Here is a 16,629-nt window from a genome sequence, read left to right as displayed (position 1 = left end):
CATCCTTTTATATCCACCTCCCATTATCCATTAGTAAGCAGGTGCGATACTGACCAGACTAGGCCACATAGGAAAGGAATCTGGGCGAGATATACCTGCCCTCATCCACTATTCCCACATGATTCTCACAGTGACCAGATCTTGCGCCAAGTAACGGAGTTATTTATGCACTGAACGGCCGCATACTCCATAGCACAATCTCGCGGCCGATCCGTACATCTACACCGCGAAATACCGATAGGTGAATCCAGCCTTACACGGACCCCCGTTGTATTGTCTTCATCTTTGGTTATGGTGGGTATTGTTTGCCCCCTACCCAACCCCCCATTGCATTATTTTCTGATGACCCCATTCATCACTAATTCTGCATGATGTAAGGATGAAAAAAATCCTTTACTCAGCTCCATCTACATAATGAAAACAGACAAAGCTTTCTCAGTGTGCAGAACTGGCGGAAAAAAATAGATTGTATATTTAAAATAAATGATTTTTTACCATCTTGTAGGTAGATCAGGTCCCAGAAAGGATTAACTCTTTGCTCTCCACTTGTATCGGAATAGGGTGTGTTGAACCCCTCTAAACCTGTTATTCTGATTACTGAGAGTAAAAATACTTGCTAAAGGGGGCTGTCTTCTTTGACAATAATTTAAAAAAAAGGCTAAAAATGGGTTAAAATTAAGCAATCCTCACCAATCCCTGTTTGTTTTTGTTCTGCCTGCCTGGTTCCCTATTGATATTTACTATGTACCACAACAAACTCTTCTTGACACAGGGGCATGTGACTGCTGCAGACACTCATTGGTTGAGTGTGTCAGCACTGCAGCCTGTGAGTGGCTGGACACGGGCATGTGACTGCTGCAGACACTCATTGGTTGAGGATGTGTCAGCACTGCAGTCTGTGATTGGCTGGACACGGGCATGTGACTGCTGCAGACACTCATTGGTTGAGATGTGTCAGCACTGCAGCCTGTGATTGGCTGGACACGGGCATGTGACTTCTGCAGACACTTATTGGTTGAGATGTGTCAGCACTGCAGCCTGTGATTGGCTGGACACGGGCATGTGACTGCTGCAGACACTCATTGGTTGAGATGTGTCAGCACTGCAGCCTGTGATTGGCTGGACACGGGCATGTGACTGCTGCAGACACTCATTGGTTGAGCTGTGTCAGCACTGCAGCCTGTGATTGGCTGGACAGAGGGACGGACTTATGACTGCTGCAGACACTTATTGGTTGAGAGGTGTCAGCTTGTGATTGGCTGGACATAGGGGCATGTTACTGTTGCAGACACTTATTGGTTGAGGCATTTCAGTATTGCAGGCTGTGATTGGCTGGACACAGGGGCATTTGACTGCTACAGACACTCATTGGTTGAGGCATGTCAGCATTGCTGCTTCTGATTGGCTGGACACAGTGCCATGTTACTGCTACAGATGTTAATTGTCTGAGGTGTGTCAGCATTGCAGCCAATGATTGGCTGGACATTGGCATGTGACTGCTGCAGCTACCCTTTGGTTGAGGCATGTCAGTATTCCAGCCTGTGATTGGCTGTGCATTCATTTCCAGTGTTACCAAAGGAGCCAGGAAGTAAAATATAACCGGGATCGGGGAATGGAATATACACCAGGTCCTCTGCTGTAAGAGATGTTCTTTATTGCAGCTCTCTACTTGGTCTAAAAGAAGGAAATCCTGATTCCTTGTAGAAGATCCCCCCCTTATTAACATAAAGTTCCCTAACAGGGTATTAAACATTGATTTTTCTGTTAGGCCAGAGTATTCTTTATGTGGATAAGTGTCTAGATAAATCACGGCTATTTATTGCCTAAAGGGACGGCCAACTTTTCGGATCCATAAGACGCAGTTATTATGAGCAGTGAATCCAGCTTAGCTGCATTAAAGCCCACCTCCTGCCTCATCAGAGGCTTTGTTAAAGTTTCCCACAAATTGTAGAAACATAAAAAAAAAAACATTTAATAGGTTGCGCTAATGTTCCTTCTGCAGAAGCGCACCGCTCCCCTGCTTCCTGTTTTATAGGGGGCAGTACTCTCCTGAATATTGACAGTGTCGACCAATGGTGTGAAAGCATAGATCCTGCCCATAGCACATGCTCCTTTACCTAGGTAATTGGCCACTGTGAGACCCCAAGATGGCCAGTAACCTGGGCCTTCAGCTGTATGTTATAAAATGAAAACCCTACATTCTTGAGAACAAAGAGGATTTTCAATAAATTGCAAAGTAGCTTGTTTTGATTTGTTTTTTATACAATTGCAATTTTACATATTTAAAGAAGTTGAATAACCCCATTAATGATATCTTTGACCCCTCGCTTCATGTTTAAATGGCTTGTCTGGATACAAGAAACATCAGAGAGTTTACAATTAATAGGCACTCTATGTACTTTCTTCAAGTGCTAGGACCTCCTTATAAAGCCCTCTGTATTAACCAGACACCCCCTGTAATGATTCTGATCCAGGCTAGTTACAATATAACAGTAATGATTCTGCAGTGATGTGCGGTAGGATTAGATATCAGATCTCTGCTGTTTTACAGCAGCAGTTTGCACGCTCCTTGCTAATCCCTTGTGAACCCTCCTAGTGACATCATATATTAAATACTCCGTTTCATGCAATTTTCATTTCTATTCAGAATGGAACAATAGAGCAATCATGGATTATTACAGCGTGCGGCTTTTATACAGAGCTGCCTGTAAACTAATGGGGGGAGATCAGAAAAGACTGCATAGAACAACTATGACAACCTGCCTCCTCGTTTTATCATCTGACATCTGTAGGGTCAATAGGGATGAGCAGGTGGTCCTATCCCATCCACTTGAGACAGTATCAAAATGTAAAATATGATTGTACTTAGTACCACGTAATGGCTAACATTACAAAGAATGGACTTAATTATTAGCATTTCTTATACTCTAAAATGGACAGCAATGGGGAGTATTCAAGCCCAATGTGGGTGCATGGCAAACTGATGCATCTTGGTTCATTACTGACCTGTTCATTGAGGTCACTAAAGGTAGAGTGTTATTATGCATTGCTTATATAGCGTCATTAAATTCCACATCTTTAGACATCATTCATTGGGGCTCAGAATCTCAATTCCCTATCTGTATGTTTTCGGAGTGGTGGCGGAAACCGGTGAACCCGGAGGAAACCCACACAAACACTGGGAGAACATACAAACTCCTTGCAGATGTTTTCCTTGTTGGGATTTGAACCCAGGACTCCAGCGCTGTAAAGTAAGTGCTAACCACTGAGCTAGTGACGTCTGACCACTGCATGTGTTCTGGCTGTCTTTATTCAAGTTAAAGTTGCTGAAAACATCTTTACTTGTGCATTAGTTCTGGGCTTGGGTGTTGCTACCCTGGGTATAATGCAGAGGATTGGCTGATATTCGGACCACCTTTTGTGCATCTGCTGCCTGATTAATGAAGGATCCAATGTTGATTTCCTCAGCGATTACATAAATCTGTAAAAATGAAACTGTCTTTATCTATACTTCCCATCAATAGCATTAGTTTGGTGATCCTTAGGGTGAAACCACGAGGGGCCAATATTCTGCTGACTGCAATAGCCAGATGCCATATGATATTGTTTCACAATTCTGAAGCCTGGCTGGAGTTTCTGCCGCCTGAAATGTGTAGCTGCACCTTGAAACTTCTGACAGTTTCCCTTAAAAAATAATCAAGTAATTACTGCACATAGACAATGGGGAGGAGCCACAATAAGTGGGAGGGACCTCTTAATTTGCCTCAACCAGGCACACACAAGTCCAATTTTTTTTTTTCGTTGGACCGAGCCATTCAGAGGAAAAAGTCATAGCAAGCACGAATTATCAGATCGCACTCAGCCACGCAAGTCAACAAGTCCATGGAAAATATCGGACTGCGCTCGGATGACATCTGAGTGCAGGCTGATTGTCATGGACTGACATAATGGAGAAGATGGAGACATTTTTTTTTTTCCCTCCTCTGAGAAAATCGGATCAATGAGATCAACGTGTTCTTTCCATAATCGACCCGATCCTCTTAGGTGTGACCCCAGTGTTACAAGGGGTATTGCTGCTGCTCAGTTGCCAATTGATTGGTCATTTTCTAGGAGGAATATCAGCGGATCGGCCCAAGGTCTAAGGCCTGTTTCACACATCAGTTTTTTGCTTCAGTTAAAATCCGCTAAAATGGCGGACAACAGATCCGTTCTTGGACTGATGACAACGTTTGTCACTGGACCGTTATTTTAATGGTTCCGTCGAAGGAAGAATTTTAAAGGAACCGCTGCCTGGGGAGGAGAGAGAGAGAGAAAGAGAGAGAATTTTTTCGCCGCCAGAACAGAGTTTAGGATTAAATTTCCGAGCAAGGCAAGTCCTCCAGGCATGCGCAATATAAAATGCGGATCCGGCCGCCGAAAAAACGTTGCATGGTCCGTTCAGGCATGTCAGCGGACGCCAAAATTTTGGCGGATCCGCAAAAAAACGGATCGAACGGATGGCCATCCGTCAAGATCTGCCGGTAATGCAACTCAATGGGGAAAAAAACGGATCCGCCAAGCAAAATGGCGGATCCGTTTTTTTTGCACAGCGGCGGATTTTGACGGATTTCAAAAAACTGATGTGTGAAACAGGCCTAAGACAAAATGCCACTATGTTTTGTGTTTTATAGTGAAACCATCCAGGGTTACTAAAGAGGTCAGGACAGCGGAGAGGTTCTCATTCAGCAGATGAAGGTAAACCTGCCTTTTATTACACAGGTCAACGAAAAAAATTTTTTTTTCTGGTGTCCAAAATATTTTAATGAATTTGGGGTATTTTTGGGGTGCTGATTCTGAATATGTCATCAGTTTTGCCAGATTGGCTCAAGTTTTTGAGATTTTTGGTATCTTATTTATAGCACTTGTTGGTAAATGCGACGCATCATCTCATTAATTTCTTTGGATTAGTACTTGAACTGAGCAGTTCTCAATATAGTTTTGTGTTAATTAGTGTTCTAAAAGTTTGTTCATAGCTTGATTTTTGCACTAACTTTATGTTGTTGTCTGTTTTCCAGTGAAAAGCATGAACTCATCATGAAGAAGTTGTCTTAACGATCCAGACTCATTCTGTTACATTTGTGGTGAATATACACTGCCAAAACATAGAAGAAACATAACAGACTTCGTAAAAAAAGTGTATTTTGCCTATTTTGGGGTTATGCTTGGGGACCAAGACAAGTTTTGGGCACCACACATAGTGTGCAAAGCATGTATCGAATTATTACGAAAATGGAGCAAAGGACAAAGAAAAAGCTTCAAATTTGGTGTTCCAATGGTGTGGAGAGAGCCAAAAAATCATCATGATGACTGTTATTTCTGTGCAGTGCAAGTGCAAGGATTCAATAAGCATAAGAAACGAAAATGGGAGTAACATGGAATCTGCAAGAAGGCCTGTCCCTCATTGTGAAGATGTGCCTGTACCTGTGTTTACCATAAATAACAGTCATCATGATGATTTTTTGGCTCTCTCCACACCATTGGAACACCAAATTTGAAGCTTTTTCTTTGTCCTTTGCTCCATTTTCGTAATAATTCGATACATGCTTTGCACACTATGTGTGGTGCCCAAAACTTGTCTTGGTCCCCAAGCATAACCCCAAAATAGGCAAAATACACTTTTTTTACGAAGTCTGTTATGTTTCTTCTATGTTTTGGCAGTGTGTATTCACCACAAATGTAACAGAATGAGTCTGGATCGTTAAGACAACTTCTTCTTGATGAGTTCATGCTTTTCACTGGAAAACAGACAACAACATAAAGTTAGTGCAAAAATCAAGCTATGAACAAACTTTTAGAACACTAATTAACACAAAACTATATTGAGAACTGCTCAGTTCAAGTACTAATCCAAAGAAATTAATGAGATGATGCGTCGCATTTACCAACAAGTGCTATAAATAAGATACCAAAAATCTCAAAAACTTGAGCCAATCTGGCAAAACTGATGACATATTCAGAATCAGCACCCCAAAAATACCCTAAATTCGATGAAATATCTTTGGCACCAAAAATGCTGTTGACCAGTGTTATTGGTCACTTCCCAGAAAGTCATTCAATAGGGTTAAAGCCATTCATACTATTTCCTAGTATAACATTTATCACAACAACTCATATGAATACGTTCATAGTAAAATTAAAAAAAAGTGTGCGAGAGTTTAAAAGTCTTTTTTTTTATCAATTCGACTTTTACCAATAAAACCCAGTAGAAAGATAGAGACCCCTCCAAAATCGCCCCATTTATCCGGAGACTTCACACTGTATGGGAACGATATCATTACCTGGCAGTCGCTCAGCTAAAGCAAAAGTGTTATTTTTATGTGAATCACTATCCTCAGGGAAAAAACAATCACCACCATCATCCCTTGATGTCACGAGCTCTGCAGCCCCCTTAACCCCTGCATTACCACCCAAGGACACGGACACCCCTGTGCTAGTAAGGTGGTGTCCTTGATGCTTATTCAGATGTCATATATTGTGGACATCAAACTGAAAAGTCAGACATGTTACCACCAGCCATTCTCACCTCTGTCCCATGCCACAACCTGCATCTGATAAGTGTCTCCAAACCGCTCTCTGTCCAATGAACGGAGAAGCTGAATCTCCCCAGAATCCTTTTTGATGGAAAACCACTTTCTGGAATCATTTATGATGCTGTAGCTGGAAAACATACACATCACATCAACCAATGACAAAATAAGACTGAAGATAATGCAAGCAATGGAAAAAAAATTACAAAATGTCACTTCAGAATCTAGACAAATATTGGCAGTATAATAGAAGTATTATAGTAGTTATATTTTTCTATATAGGGTCAGTATGATGGCAGTTATATTCTTGTACATAGGGGGCAGTATTATAGTAGTTATATTATTGCACATAGGAGCAGTATTATAGTAGTTATATTCTTGTACATAGGGACAGTATTATAGTAGTTATATTCTTGTACATAGGGGCAGTATTATAGTAGTTATATTATTGCACATAGGGGGCAGTATTATAGTAGTTATATTCCTGTACATAGGGGCAGTATTATAGTAGATATATTCTTGTACATAGGGGACAGTATTATAGTAGTTATATTATTGCACATAGGGGGCAGTATTATAGTAGTTATATTCCTGTACATAGGGGCAGTATTATAGCAGTTATATTCTTGTACATAGGGGACAGTATTATAGTAGTTATATTATTGCACATAGGGGGCAGTATTATAGTAGTTATATTCTTGTACATAGGGGGCAGTATTGTAGTAGTTATATTCTTGTACATAGGGGGCAGTATTATAGTAGTTATATTCTTGTACATAGGGGCAGTGTTATAGTAGTTATATTCTTGTACATAGGAAGCAGTATTATAGTAGTTATATTCTTGTACATAGAGGCAGTATTATAGTAGTTATATTCTTGTACATAGGAGCAGTATTATAGTAGTTATATTCTTGTACATAAGGGGCAGTATTATAGTAGTTATATTCTTGTACATAGGAGCGGTATTATAGTATTCTTGTACATAGGGGGCAGTATTATAGTAGTTATATTCTTGTACAAGGGGGCAGTAATATAGTAGTTATATTCTTGTACATAGGGGGCAGTATTGTAGTAGTTATATTCTTGTACGTAGGGGGCAGTATTATAGTAGTTATATTCTTGTACGTAGGGGGCAGTATTATAGTAGTTATATTCTTGTACATAGGAGCAGTATTATAGTACTTATATTCTTATACATAGGGGGCAGTGTTATAGTAGTTATAGTCTTGCACATAGGGGCAGTATTATAGTAGTTATATTCTTGTACATAGGAGCAGTATTATAGTAGTTATATTCTTGTACATAGGGGGTAGTATTATAGTAGATATATTCTTGTACATAGGGGGCAGTATTATAGTAGTTATATTCTTGTACATAGGAGCAGTACTATACTAGTTATATTCTTGTACATAGGTGGCAGTATTATAGTAGCTATATTCTTGTACATAGGAGCAGTATTATAGTAGTTATATCCTTGTACATAGGTTGCAGTATTATAGTAGTTATATTCTTGTACATAGGGGCAGAATTATAGTAGTTATATTCTTGTACTTACGGGCAGAATTATAGTAGTTATATTCTTGTACATAGGAGCAGTATTATAGTAGTTATATTCTTGTACATAGGGGCAGTATTATAGTTGTTATATTATTGTACATAGGAGCAGTATTATAGTAGTTATATTCTTGTACATAGGGGCAGTATTATAGTAGTTATAGTCTTGTACATAGGGGCAGTATTATAGTAGTTATATTGTACATAGGGGACAGTATTATAGTAGTTATATTGTACATAGGGGACAGTATTATAGTAGTTATATTCTTGTACATAGTAGACAGTATTATAGTAGTTATATTCTTGTACATAGGGAGCAGTATTATAGTAGTTATATTCTTGTACATACGGGGCAGTATTATAGTAGTCATATTCTTGTACATAGGGGCAGTATTATAGTAGTTATCTTCTTGTACATAGGGGCAGTATTATAGTACTTATATTCTTGTACATAGGGGCAGTATTATAGTACTTATAGTCTTGTACATAGGGGGCAGTATTATAGTAGTTATTTTCTTGTACATAGGGGACAGTATTATAGTAGTTATATTCTTGTACATAGGAGAGAGTATTATAGTAGTTATATTATTGCACATAGGGGGCAGTATTATAGTAGTTATATTCTTGTACATAGGGGGCAGTATTTCAGTAGCGTTTTGTAAAATTACAGGATCCATGGAACTGACCTAAATTAAAAATTGGTGTTTCTAACCGTACAGACCCCAGTCTGCTGCATAGCTCTTACGTGCTCCCTCTCTTTATTTAAGAAATAAGGTTGAGTCCTAACAGTACACTGTGTTCTTGCTTCTCCCTCCAGGCTGTCTCTGCTATATATAACTTTCTTTATCATTATGGAGTAGCCTGGACTTGACTTTTCGATGACTAGAAACTGCAATTATTACCACTTGGGTGCATTTAATCAGTGATTAATACCTATAACTAATCGTTGTACAAATAATGGAATCACCTGCCTCCACAGTTATAGTAACACTAATAGAGCAGAGTCAGACATTAAATAAAACTTCAATTATCCCCAGGTCTTATCTGAGCCAGGATAAGATAATACATTGATTTTTTTCCATTTTGCAGACACAAAATCTCCCAGTTTGCCCTCCTGATGTCATTATTGATCGGTGTTCTTTTTCATGCTTGCTCCTTGGCCCGGAGCCAGGCACCTATAATGACATCCTGAATGTGCTGACTCCTGCAGTATGGAAGGTTTATTCTTATACACTGAGGGCAAGAAACTGAAATGTTGTCAATGAATATGTATAAAAATATCCTGATTGATTGTTCCAGAAACTTTTTCTCTCTTATTACAAATATCCATGTAGTGTTCCAAAACCTTTCTCCTACAATCTGCTCTATGGGGATATTGAGACTTTGACAGCTGTGATTGGAGAAATGCCAATGAGTTTCTTTAAAACATTTTCACCATTTCACCTCTATAGCTTCTGTTTTACACTATTTCTGGCTGCAGAATGAGCATCGGTCAGTGAGGCTGTTCTTGTAGGTTAGTTTATGACCCTTATCTCTCTTCTTCTGAGCTCTTTTCAGCTGAATTATGAACAGCAAAAGGTTGAGCTGAACTCTTGGTCACAGATCAGTTGAGAGAGCGAGTTCACTGATGGATTCTCCATTAGCACAAAAATAAAATTGTGCCCCAGCAGGTGTCTATACACATTAGATTAACATGGCTGAGATTCCAGACTTTAGCAGGACCAATGTCGGGGAGGAGAAGGATCAGGTATCTGCCGAGCCGAATATTCGTGTTTTTTAAACTTGGATAGATGGTTCTAACAGAGCTTTCATAGTTAATATTTTCTACTTTTACAGTTATTGTCACTCACTGTAGGTTGGTCTCATCTGAGACATCTGGATCGAAGGCCTCCACTGTCAGTATAATTGCTCCAACCTGCGCGTTTTCAGCTACTTGGACCTCATATTGTTTCGCCGTAAATACTGGTGCTTCATTTACATTGACAACACAGATGGGTATGGTTGCGGTAGAGCTATTCCCGTACTCTGCTCCTGACAGTTCAACCCTGTTCCTGGCGTCAATAATTAGGATGTATTTATTAACGTGCTCATAATCCAGATCCTGTAGGGGATAAATACATTCATTAATGGACATCTCTAATGAGTTCAAATTATTGATAGTTGTTTCCTACCTGTCCTGACTCCAGTGCCGGGCTTAGCTCCAGCCCCAGGCTTCACTTCCTTCTCCTGGGCCGGCTACCTCTTTGTTAGTCTGTCGCGTTGCTATGGACTTTTCAGGGCCAGCTTAGGTGGCTTTGCCCGCCTGAGACTTCAGAAAGTAAAGCATCCTATTACCACCCGTTTTTCTGTGACTTTGCCCCATCTTGACCCTTCTTCATCTAAGTGTCTACCTTTCCAGCTTCTCCTGACGACACTCAAGCTAGTTGTTACAAACTCCGTCCAGGTAATCCTGGTGCTATTGCACTCTCTGTTGTCAAACTCCTCTCTACTATCTAGGTACCTGATAATTTATATGTTTTTGCTATCCTGAAAATTTTTTAGGGACTGTAGTAACTTATAGTTAATGTTCAAATTCCTATTTATTGAGGTCCATTTCTACCAAAAGTTATATGTAGCTGGTGCTGTGTTGTCCTCCTGCTGCCGCAGGGTCCCTCGGTTCTTCTGCACAACGAATGGCCACACAATCCGATAAACCTCTGTGATGTCCTTTTGCCAGGCCATATAGCCTGGCTCATTCGCAAATCAACCCGAGTACAGAGGTATGTAGATATGCACACCGCTACCTTGGATTTATAAATTTACTGAACCTCCTGTCAAACCTAGTTCCTCTGGATAAGGTCAAGATCAGACATAGGTATGCCATGGTCAGAGTACGCACCAGGCTGACCATGAATCTCCTTACCTGCACCTAGAAGTCTCCTATATGTTTATGAGGCTGTTGGGTCAATAGACCTCCGGACAATCCAAAAATGGTTTCATTGGCCTCCGTTGTTCTCATATCACCTCGTTTCACCAACGTTATTTGTTCTGCCTAACAACTGCTCACCCGGACCAAGTTCTACAAAGATCCTCCTCACTCGGTGAGATGTAACACCACATATCTGACCATCTTTTTCTCACTAGTAGTTTAGTTGGTTTCACTCTTTATCTATTTACATCCTATTAAAATGGTGTGTCCATTCTAACCCATTAATGCAGCGTTACTCATAAACTAACAAGTACTTTTGTCCATACACCTCTCTATATAGTTGATGCACCATTTGCAATAGGTGATATCACAGCTCACCTCCTCCTCCTCCTGTACAATGACTAATAACTCTATGTGCAGTAGATAACACAGGATCCACCATCACAATAGGTGATGTGTCAGCTCATCTCCTCCTGTACAATAACTGATAAGACCTGTATATACAGTAAATAGCACAGGATCCACCATTCACAATAGGGTGATGTCACAGCTCACCTCCTCCTCCTCTACCATGGTAGATAACGCCTTTTTTTTTTTTACAGTATATAGAATTGTATTTTCCCATGAATAATACAATGTGAACACTGAGGAGTTGCTTTTATTTCAACACGTAGTTAAAAAGTCTGCAGTTTAGAAATGTCAGCTCTCCGCTTTCGCTCCATTGCGTGGGGAAAAATGTCAGAATTTCAATCTCTTTCTGACTGTGAAAAGATGGAGACTGGAGCTTTAACCCCCTGTGACACAGAACGATTATGTCGGCTCCTTACAATCAAACAGGTAGATGACTCTGAGACGGCGTTCAATAAGTCTGTGTGACAGACTTTCTTCACAAGCAGTAAATCTCACTAAGTACAGCATTTTCCCTAAAACGCCTCCTCGTTATCCAGAGGCTCGATCCATCCACCCCCTCGCCACTCCAAAGTGCCAATTTAGGGCAGCGGGGAGGCTGAACTGACAGGAGCCCTAAAAGGATAGAAGAACTAAAAAAAAAAATCAAAAGAAATGGCACTTTCATAAAGCCGGCAGGGAATGGAGAGCTTAAAGTGCTCACATAAAGGTTTCTATGATCTCTTAGGTTGAAAAAAGGTGGAAGGAAAAGAAAGCCAAACTGTAAGCGGGCTTAGAAAGGAACATAATGACAGTCATTTACCAGCAGTTATAGGTAATTCCTCAAAAAACATTTAAGCCGGAAAAAAAAAAATCGTATGGATTTGTAGAAAGAGAGCCATGTAATGGCGAACCTGGGCATCAGCGTGGCAAGATAACGTGTATGCTGCGAGTAGTCCGGCTTTACCATCATTTAATGTTTCCTAAGGATATGCGATGAGACATCTTTACAGACTGATATTGAATTGGACAAAGCTTCTCAGTCGGACTGCTCATCTTTTACTATTTAATAGAAGTTTGGATTTTTTTTTTTTGATTGCCCGCAAAAAAAGTCTGATAAAATAAATCTACTTTTATTCTGATGTCAACTCGTATCTTACATGGTGTGTAGCTTGTTGCCAAAGAAATCATCAACCAGAGCCTGACCATATGAGCAGAATCTACGCTCCAGGCTGAGGAGTTAGCCCCAATCACCACCTCTCCTTAACCCCTACATTTCTATACTGCAGTTAGCTCCTCTCCTTTTTCTCCTTCCCTCTTAGCTCCCAAGCTGTTATCAGTCCTGCAAAATTACCACCAGCAGTAGCTATGTTCCTGGTTGAGGAGTTCGCTCCAGTCACCACCTCTCCTTAACCCCTACATTTCTATACAGCAGTTAGCTCCTCTCCTTTTTCGCCTTCCCTCTTATCTCCAAAGCTGTTATCAGTCCTGCAAAATTACCACCAGCAGTAGCTATGTTCCTGGTTGAGGAGTTCGCTCCAGTCACCACCTCTCCTTAACCCCTACATTTCTATACAGCAGTTAGCTCCTCTCCTTTTTCTCCTTCCCTCTTAGCTCCCAAGCTGTTATCAGTCCTGCAAAATTACCACCAGCAGTAGCTATGTTCCTGGTTGAGGAGTTCGCTCCAGTCACCACCTCTCCTTAACCCCTACATTTCTATACAGCAGTTAGCTCCTCTCCTTTTTCTCCTTCCCTCTTATCTCCAAAGCTGTTATCAGTCCTGCAAAATTACCACCAGCAGTAGCTATGTTCCTGGCTGAGGAGTTCGCTCCAGTCACCACCTCTCCTTAACCCCTACATTTCTATACAGCAGTTAGCTCCTCTCCTTTTTCTCCTTCCCTCTTAGCTCCCAAGCTGTTATCAGTCCTGCAACATGTCAAATTGACACCGAGGGAATAGAAACAGAGTTATTCAACTATATAAGATGTTTAATTTATTAGTATGAAATATCATAAAATGACTAGAAAAATTGGATAAGGATAGACAAAAAAAAGTAGGTAAGAGACAATCAAAATAAGCCCAAAAATAGCATAATGAAGGTATGAATGCATAAACGTATTAAAGTGTGTGTCTATAGCAGACACAGTGGTGATACATAAATATGCAGACCTACAAATACATAGATTAGGTATCTGGAACAAAAAGGCCTCTATCCATAGCAATAGTGCAAATTTTGAGGTCACCACATGAAGAAAAATCTCCAACACGCGTTTCGCACATTAATTTCGTTTCTTCCTCAGGGAGCTGGTCATTATGCTGTTTTTGTGCTTATTTTGCTGGTCACTTTTGTACTGGTTTTTTTGTCTATCCTTAGGTATATTTTTCTTGTCTTTTTTTACATTTGATACTAATAAAATAAGAATCTTTTATGTAGCTGAAAAACTTTTTTTCCTTTGCGCAATCTACCTATATGTAATGCTCTTATTTGCTTTTCAATGCATTTGTGACTAGAGATGAGCGAATTTGTTCTGTTTTTGTACCCAAATCTGATTTTGACATATTCATGCCATATTCGAATACTATTCGTGCCGAATGTATGTTTGATGATCGATTTCGAACATATTCAGTAATTTGTACTCCCATTGACTCTAATTACGTTCGGCTGTGTTCAAAGAATATTTCAAACAAAAATATTCGCTGCCGATCATATTCGGAACCAAATCCGCACAAATTTGCTCATCTCTATGTATGACTAAACTAGCTTAGTAATTATGTACCCAGTGGATTTACTCTTTGTAAATGTGTCAAGATAACATTTCTGCTGTGAGGTTGCAGGCTTCACCAATCACCATCATCTACTTGATGTGTTTCTTATGGGTGTGGGTTGTAAATATCAGTGAAAGCTAATCTACTATATAAAGCTCAAGTGTGTGTATGTATGTGTGTCTGGGATTGGCATCCGCACCGTCGCAGCTACAGCCACAAAATTTGGCACAGTCACACGTCTGGACCCCGAGAGTGTCCTAGGCTATGTTGTGAGGCGAAATTTTAACCCCGCGCGTTCCAATTCACCAAACAATTTAGTCCCTATCTACATAATGGGGAAAAAGTGTGTGTCAAGCCCCGACCCTCATTATGATGTCATAATGGTTGCCATGGCGACGCTGATGTCATCATAGGTTGTAAGCCCCGCTGCTCATTATGATGTCATAATGGTTGACTATAGGATGGAGGCTGTGTGATGGGTATATGGGCACTGGACTATGGGATGGAGGATATGTATGACGGGTATATGGGCACAGGACTATGGGATGGCGGATATGTATGATGGGTATATGGGACGGGACTATGGGATGGAGGATATATATGATGGATATATGGGCATGGGACTATGAGATGAAGGATGGGTATATGGGCACTCGACTATGGGATGGCGAATATGTATGATGGGTATATGGGCATGGGACTATGGGATGGAGGATGTATGATGGATATATGGGCATGGGACTATGGGATGGAGGATGTGTGATGGGTATATGGGCACTCGACTATGGGATGGAGGATAATTATAATTTGCTATAACTAACCACAGTTACTTACTATGCCCAGGCAGCGCCGGGCTCTTCAGCTAGTATTTTAATAAATTAAGCTTCTCAGTCACACTGCCCATCTTTTACCGTTTTGTCAAAGTTTGTATTTTTTTTTTTTAACCTATGAAAAAAAACCTGATAAAACAAATCTGCTTTTATTCTGCTGCAAGAGCTTTTATCTTACATAATGTATAGCTTTTTGCCCAAGAGAACGGCCACGAGAGCCTGATCATATAAGCAGTAGCTACATTCTAGGCTGAGGCGTTAACTCAAAGCCACCATCTCTCCTTAGCCCATAAATTTCTATACAGCAGTTAGTGCCTCACCTCTCTCTCCCTTCTCAGCTCTTAAGCTGTTATCAGTCCTGCAAAATTACCACCATCATGAGATTTAACTCATGATGTGTAATCATGTAGGGTCAAAGCCTTGAAGCGAGCTTCATAAATGTACTGTTCTTGGTTATTATCTTGTTAAATATACTTTAATCTTTAGGAAGCAGTGCATATGCTACACATTGTCTGTCCTGGACAAATTGTGAAGCTTTTCTGCATCTATTGGGTTAATATTAGTATGACATTGATGTATAATTGGTTCATTGATATCAGAGGTTTTTCTTACATTTGGGTAAGCTGGTGAATTAGCATCTACTGCAACAAGTGCAGCTGAAACTCTTTGTGACATGTTCTTGGCTGGACTAGGCTGTCTTGTCTCCTTCATTAATTCTATTTGAAGCTATTTAACTTTTCCAACTTTTGGGAAGATTCTGGGCAGAGAAGGACATAAAATGCTTACAGAGACAAGCATTTTTTTTTACTTACAGTTGTGGCTAAAAGTTTTGATTTGATAGTCTCAAAAATTCTTGTTTTCAGAAAGTTTGATGCTTCAGTTTTTCTCCAAGCAGTCTCCACTGTCTAGATTGTTATGAAGATTTAGTAGATGAATTGTAAATATATATTAGTGATTTATCGGATCATCAAGAATTTCACAGAGAGCGTCAATTGCTGTCAAGAAAGCAAGCTCCCAAGACAATTAACATGACGGTGTCCTGAAGAGGATTTTCTATGGAATCAGTTCAGTACCAGTGCAGAGCTGGCTCTGGACTGGTAGCAGGCAGGAGTCAGTACATCTGTACAAACAATGAAGTGAATGATTTTGGAGACTGTCTGGTGTCAAGAAGACCAACAGAGAAGCCACTTCTCTGCCATACAGTCCAAGATATATGGACATTTTTTTTAATTTCATGCTAATTTTTAAGTAAGGAGCATTGCTTACAGAGTAATGTTGCAGAGGAGCCTAAAGACACACTCCAGAGGATCCTATGAGTCATACCCTTAAGGTAAATTCCATAAAACGTGGCACTAAACAAAAAGGTTTATATATTTGGAACCGTATGGTGGATAAAAAAAAGGGTTTAACCCGGGAAGCAGCAGGAAAAAAATAAGAGCAAAAATTGAACGCTTTTGACCTGGTGACAGGTCCTCTTTGAATGTACTTGTCACCTGACATTGTTCTATGTTTGGGGCAATATATTTTGCACAGTCAGTGAGTGCCAGAGGGGTTCATGGTTGGAGATGGTGTGACCGCAACCGTGCCAGTGCGGAAGGGGGGGCCGCCAACGCCAGCG

General features: G+C 40.3%; 1 protein-coding gene across 1 annotated transcript in view; it reads right to left on the bottom strand.

The window, feature by feature from the left end:
* Positions 1-16,629, bottom strand: part of CDH16 (cadherin 16) — a 78,869-nt gene that overhangs the window by 13,500 nt on the left and 48,740 nt on the right. Inside the window, exons 12-13 of the mRNA XM_073555043.1 lie at positions 9,971-10,221; positions 6,563-6,696 (exon numbers count right to left, since the gene is read on the bottom strand). Of these exons, the coding sequence (XP_073411144.1) occupies positions 6,563-6,696; positions 9,971-10,221 (385 nt within the window). The remainder of the gene's footprint in view (positions 1-6,562; positions 6,697-9,970; positions 10,222-16,629) is intronic.

The sequence above is a fragment of the Dendrobates tinctorius genome, unplaced genomic scaffold (genome assembly GCF_039654945.1).
Source record: "Dendrobates tinctorius isolate UK_male_01 unplaced genomic scaffold, ASM3965494v1 ptg000214l, whole genome shotgun sequence".
Lineage (NCBI taxonomy): Eukaryota > Metazoa > Chordata > Amphibia > Anura > Dendrobatidae > Dendrobates > Dendrobates tinctorius.
The sequence above is the reverse complement of the archived record's forward strand: the minus strand, read 5'-3'. Positions and strand labels throughout refer to the sequence as shown.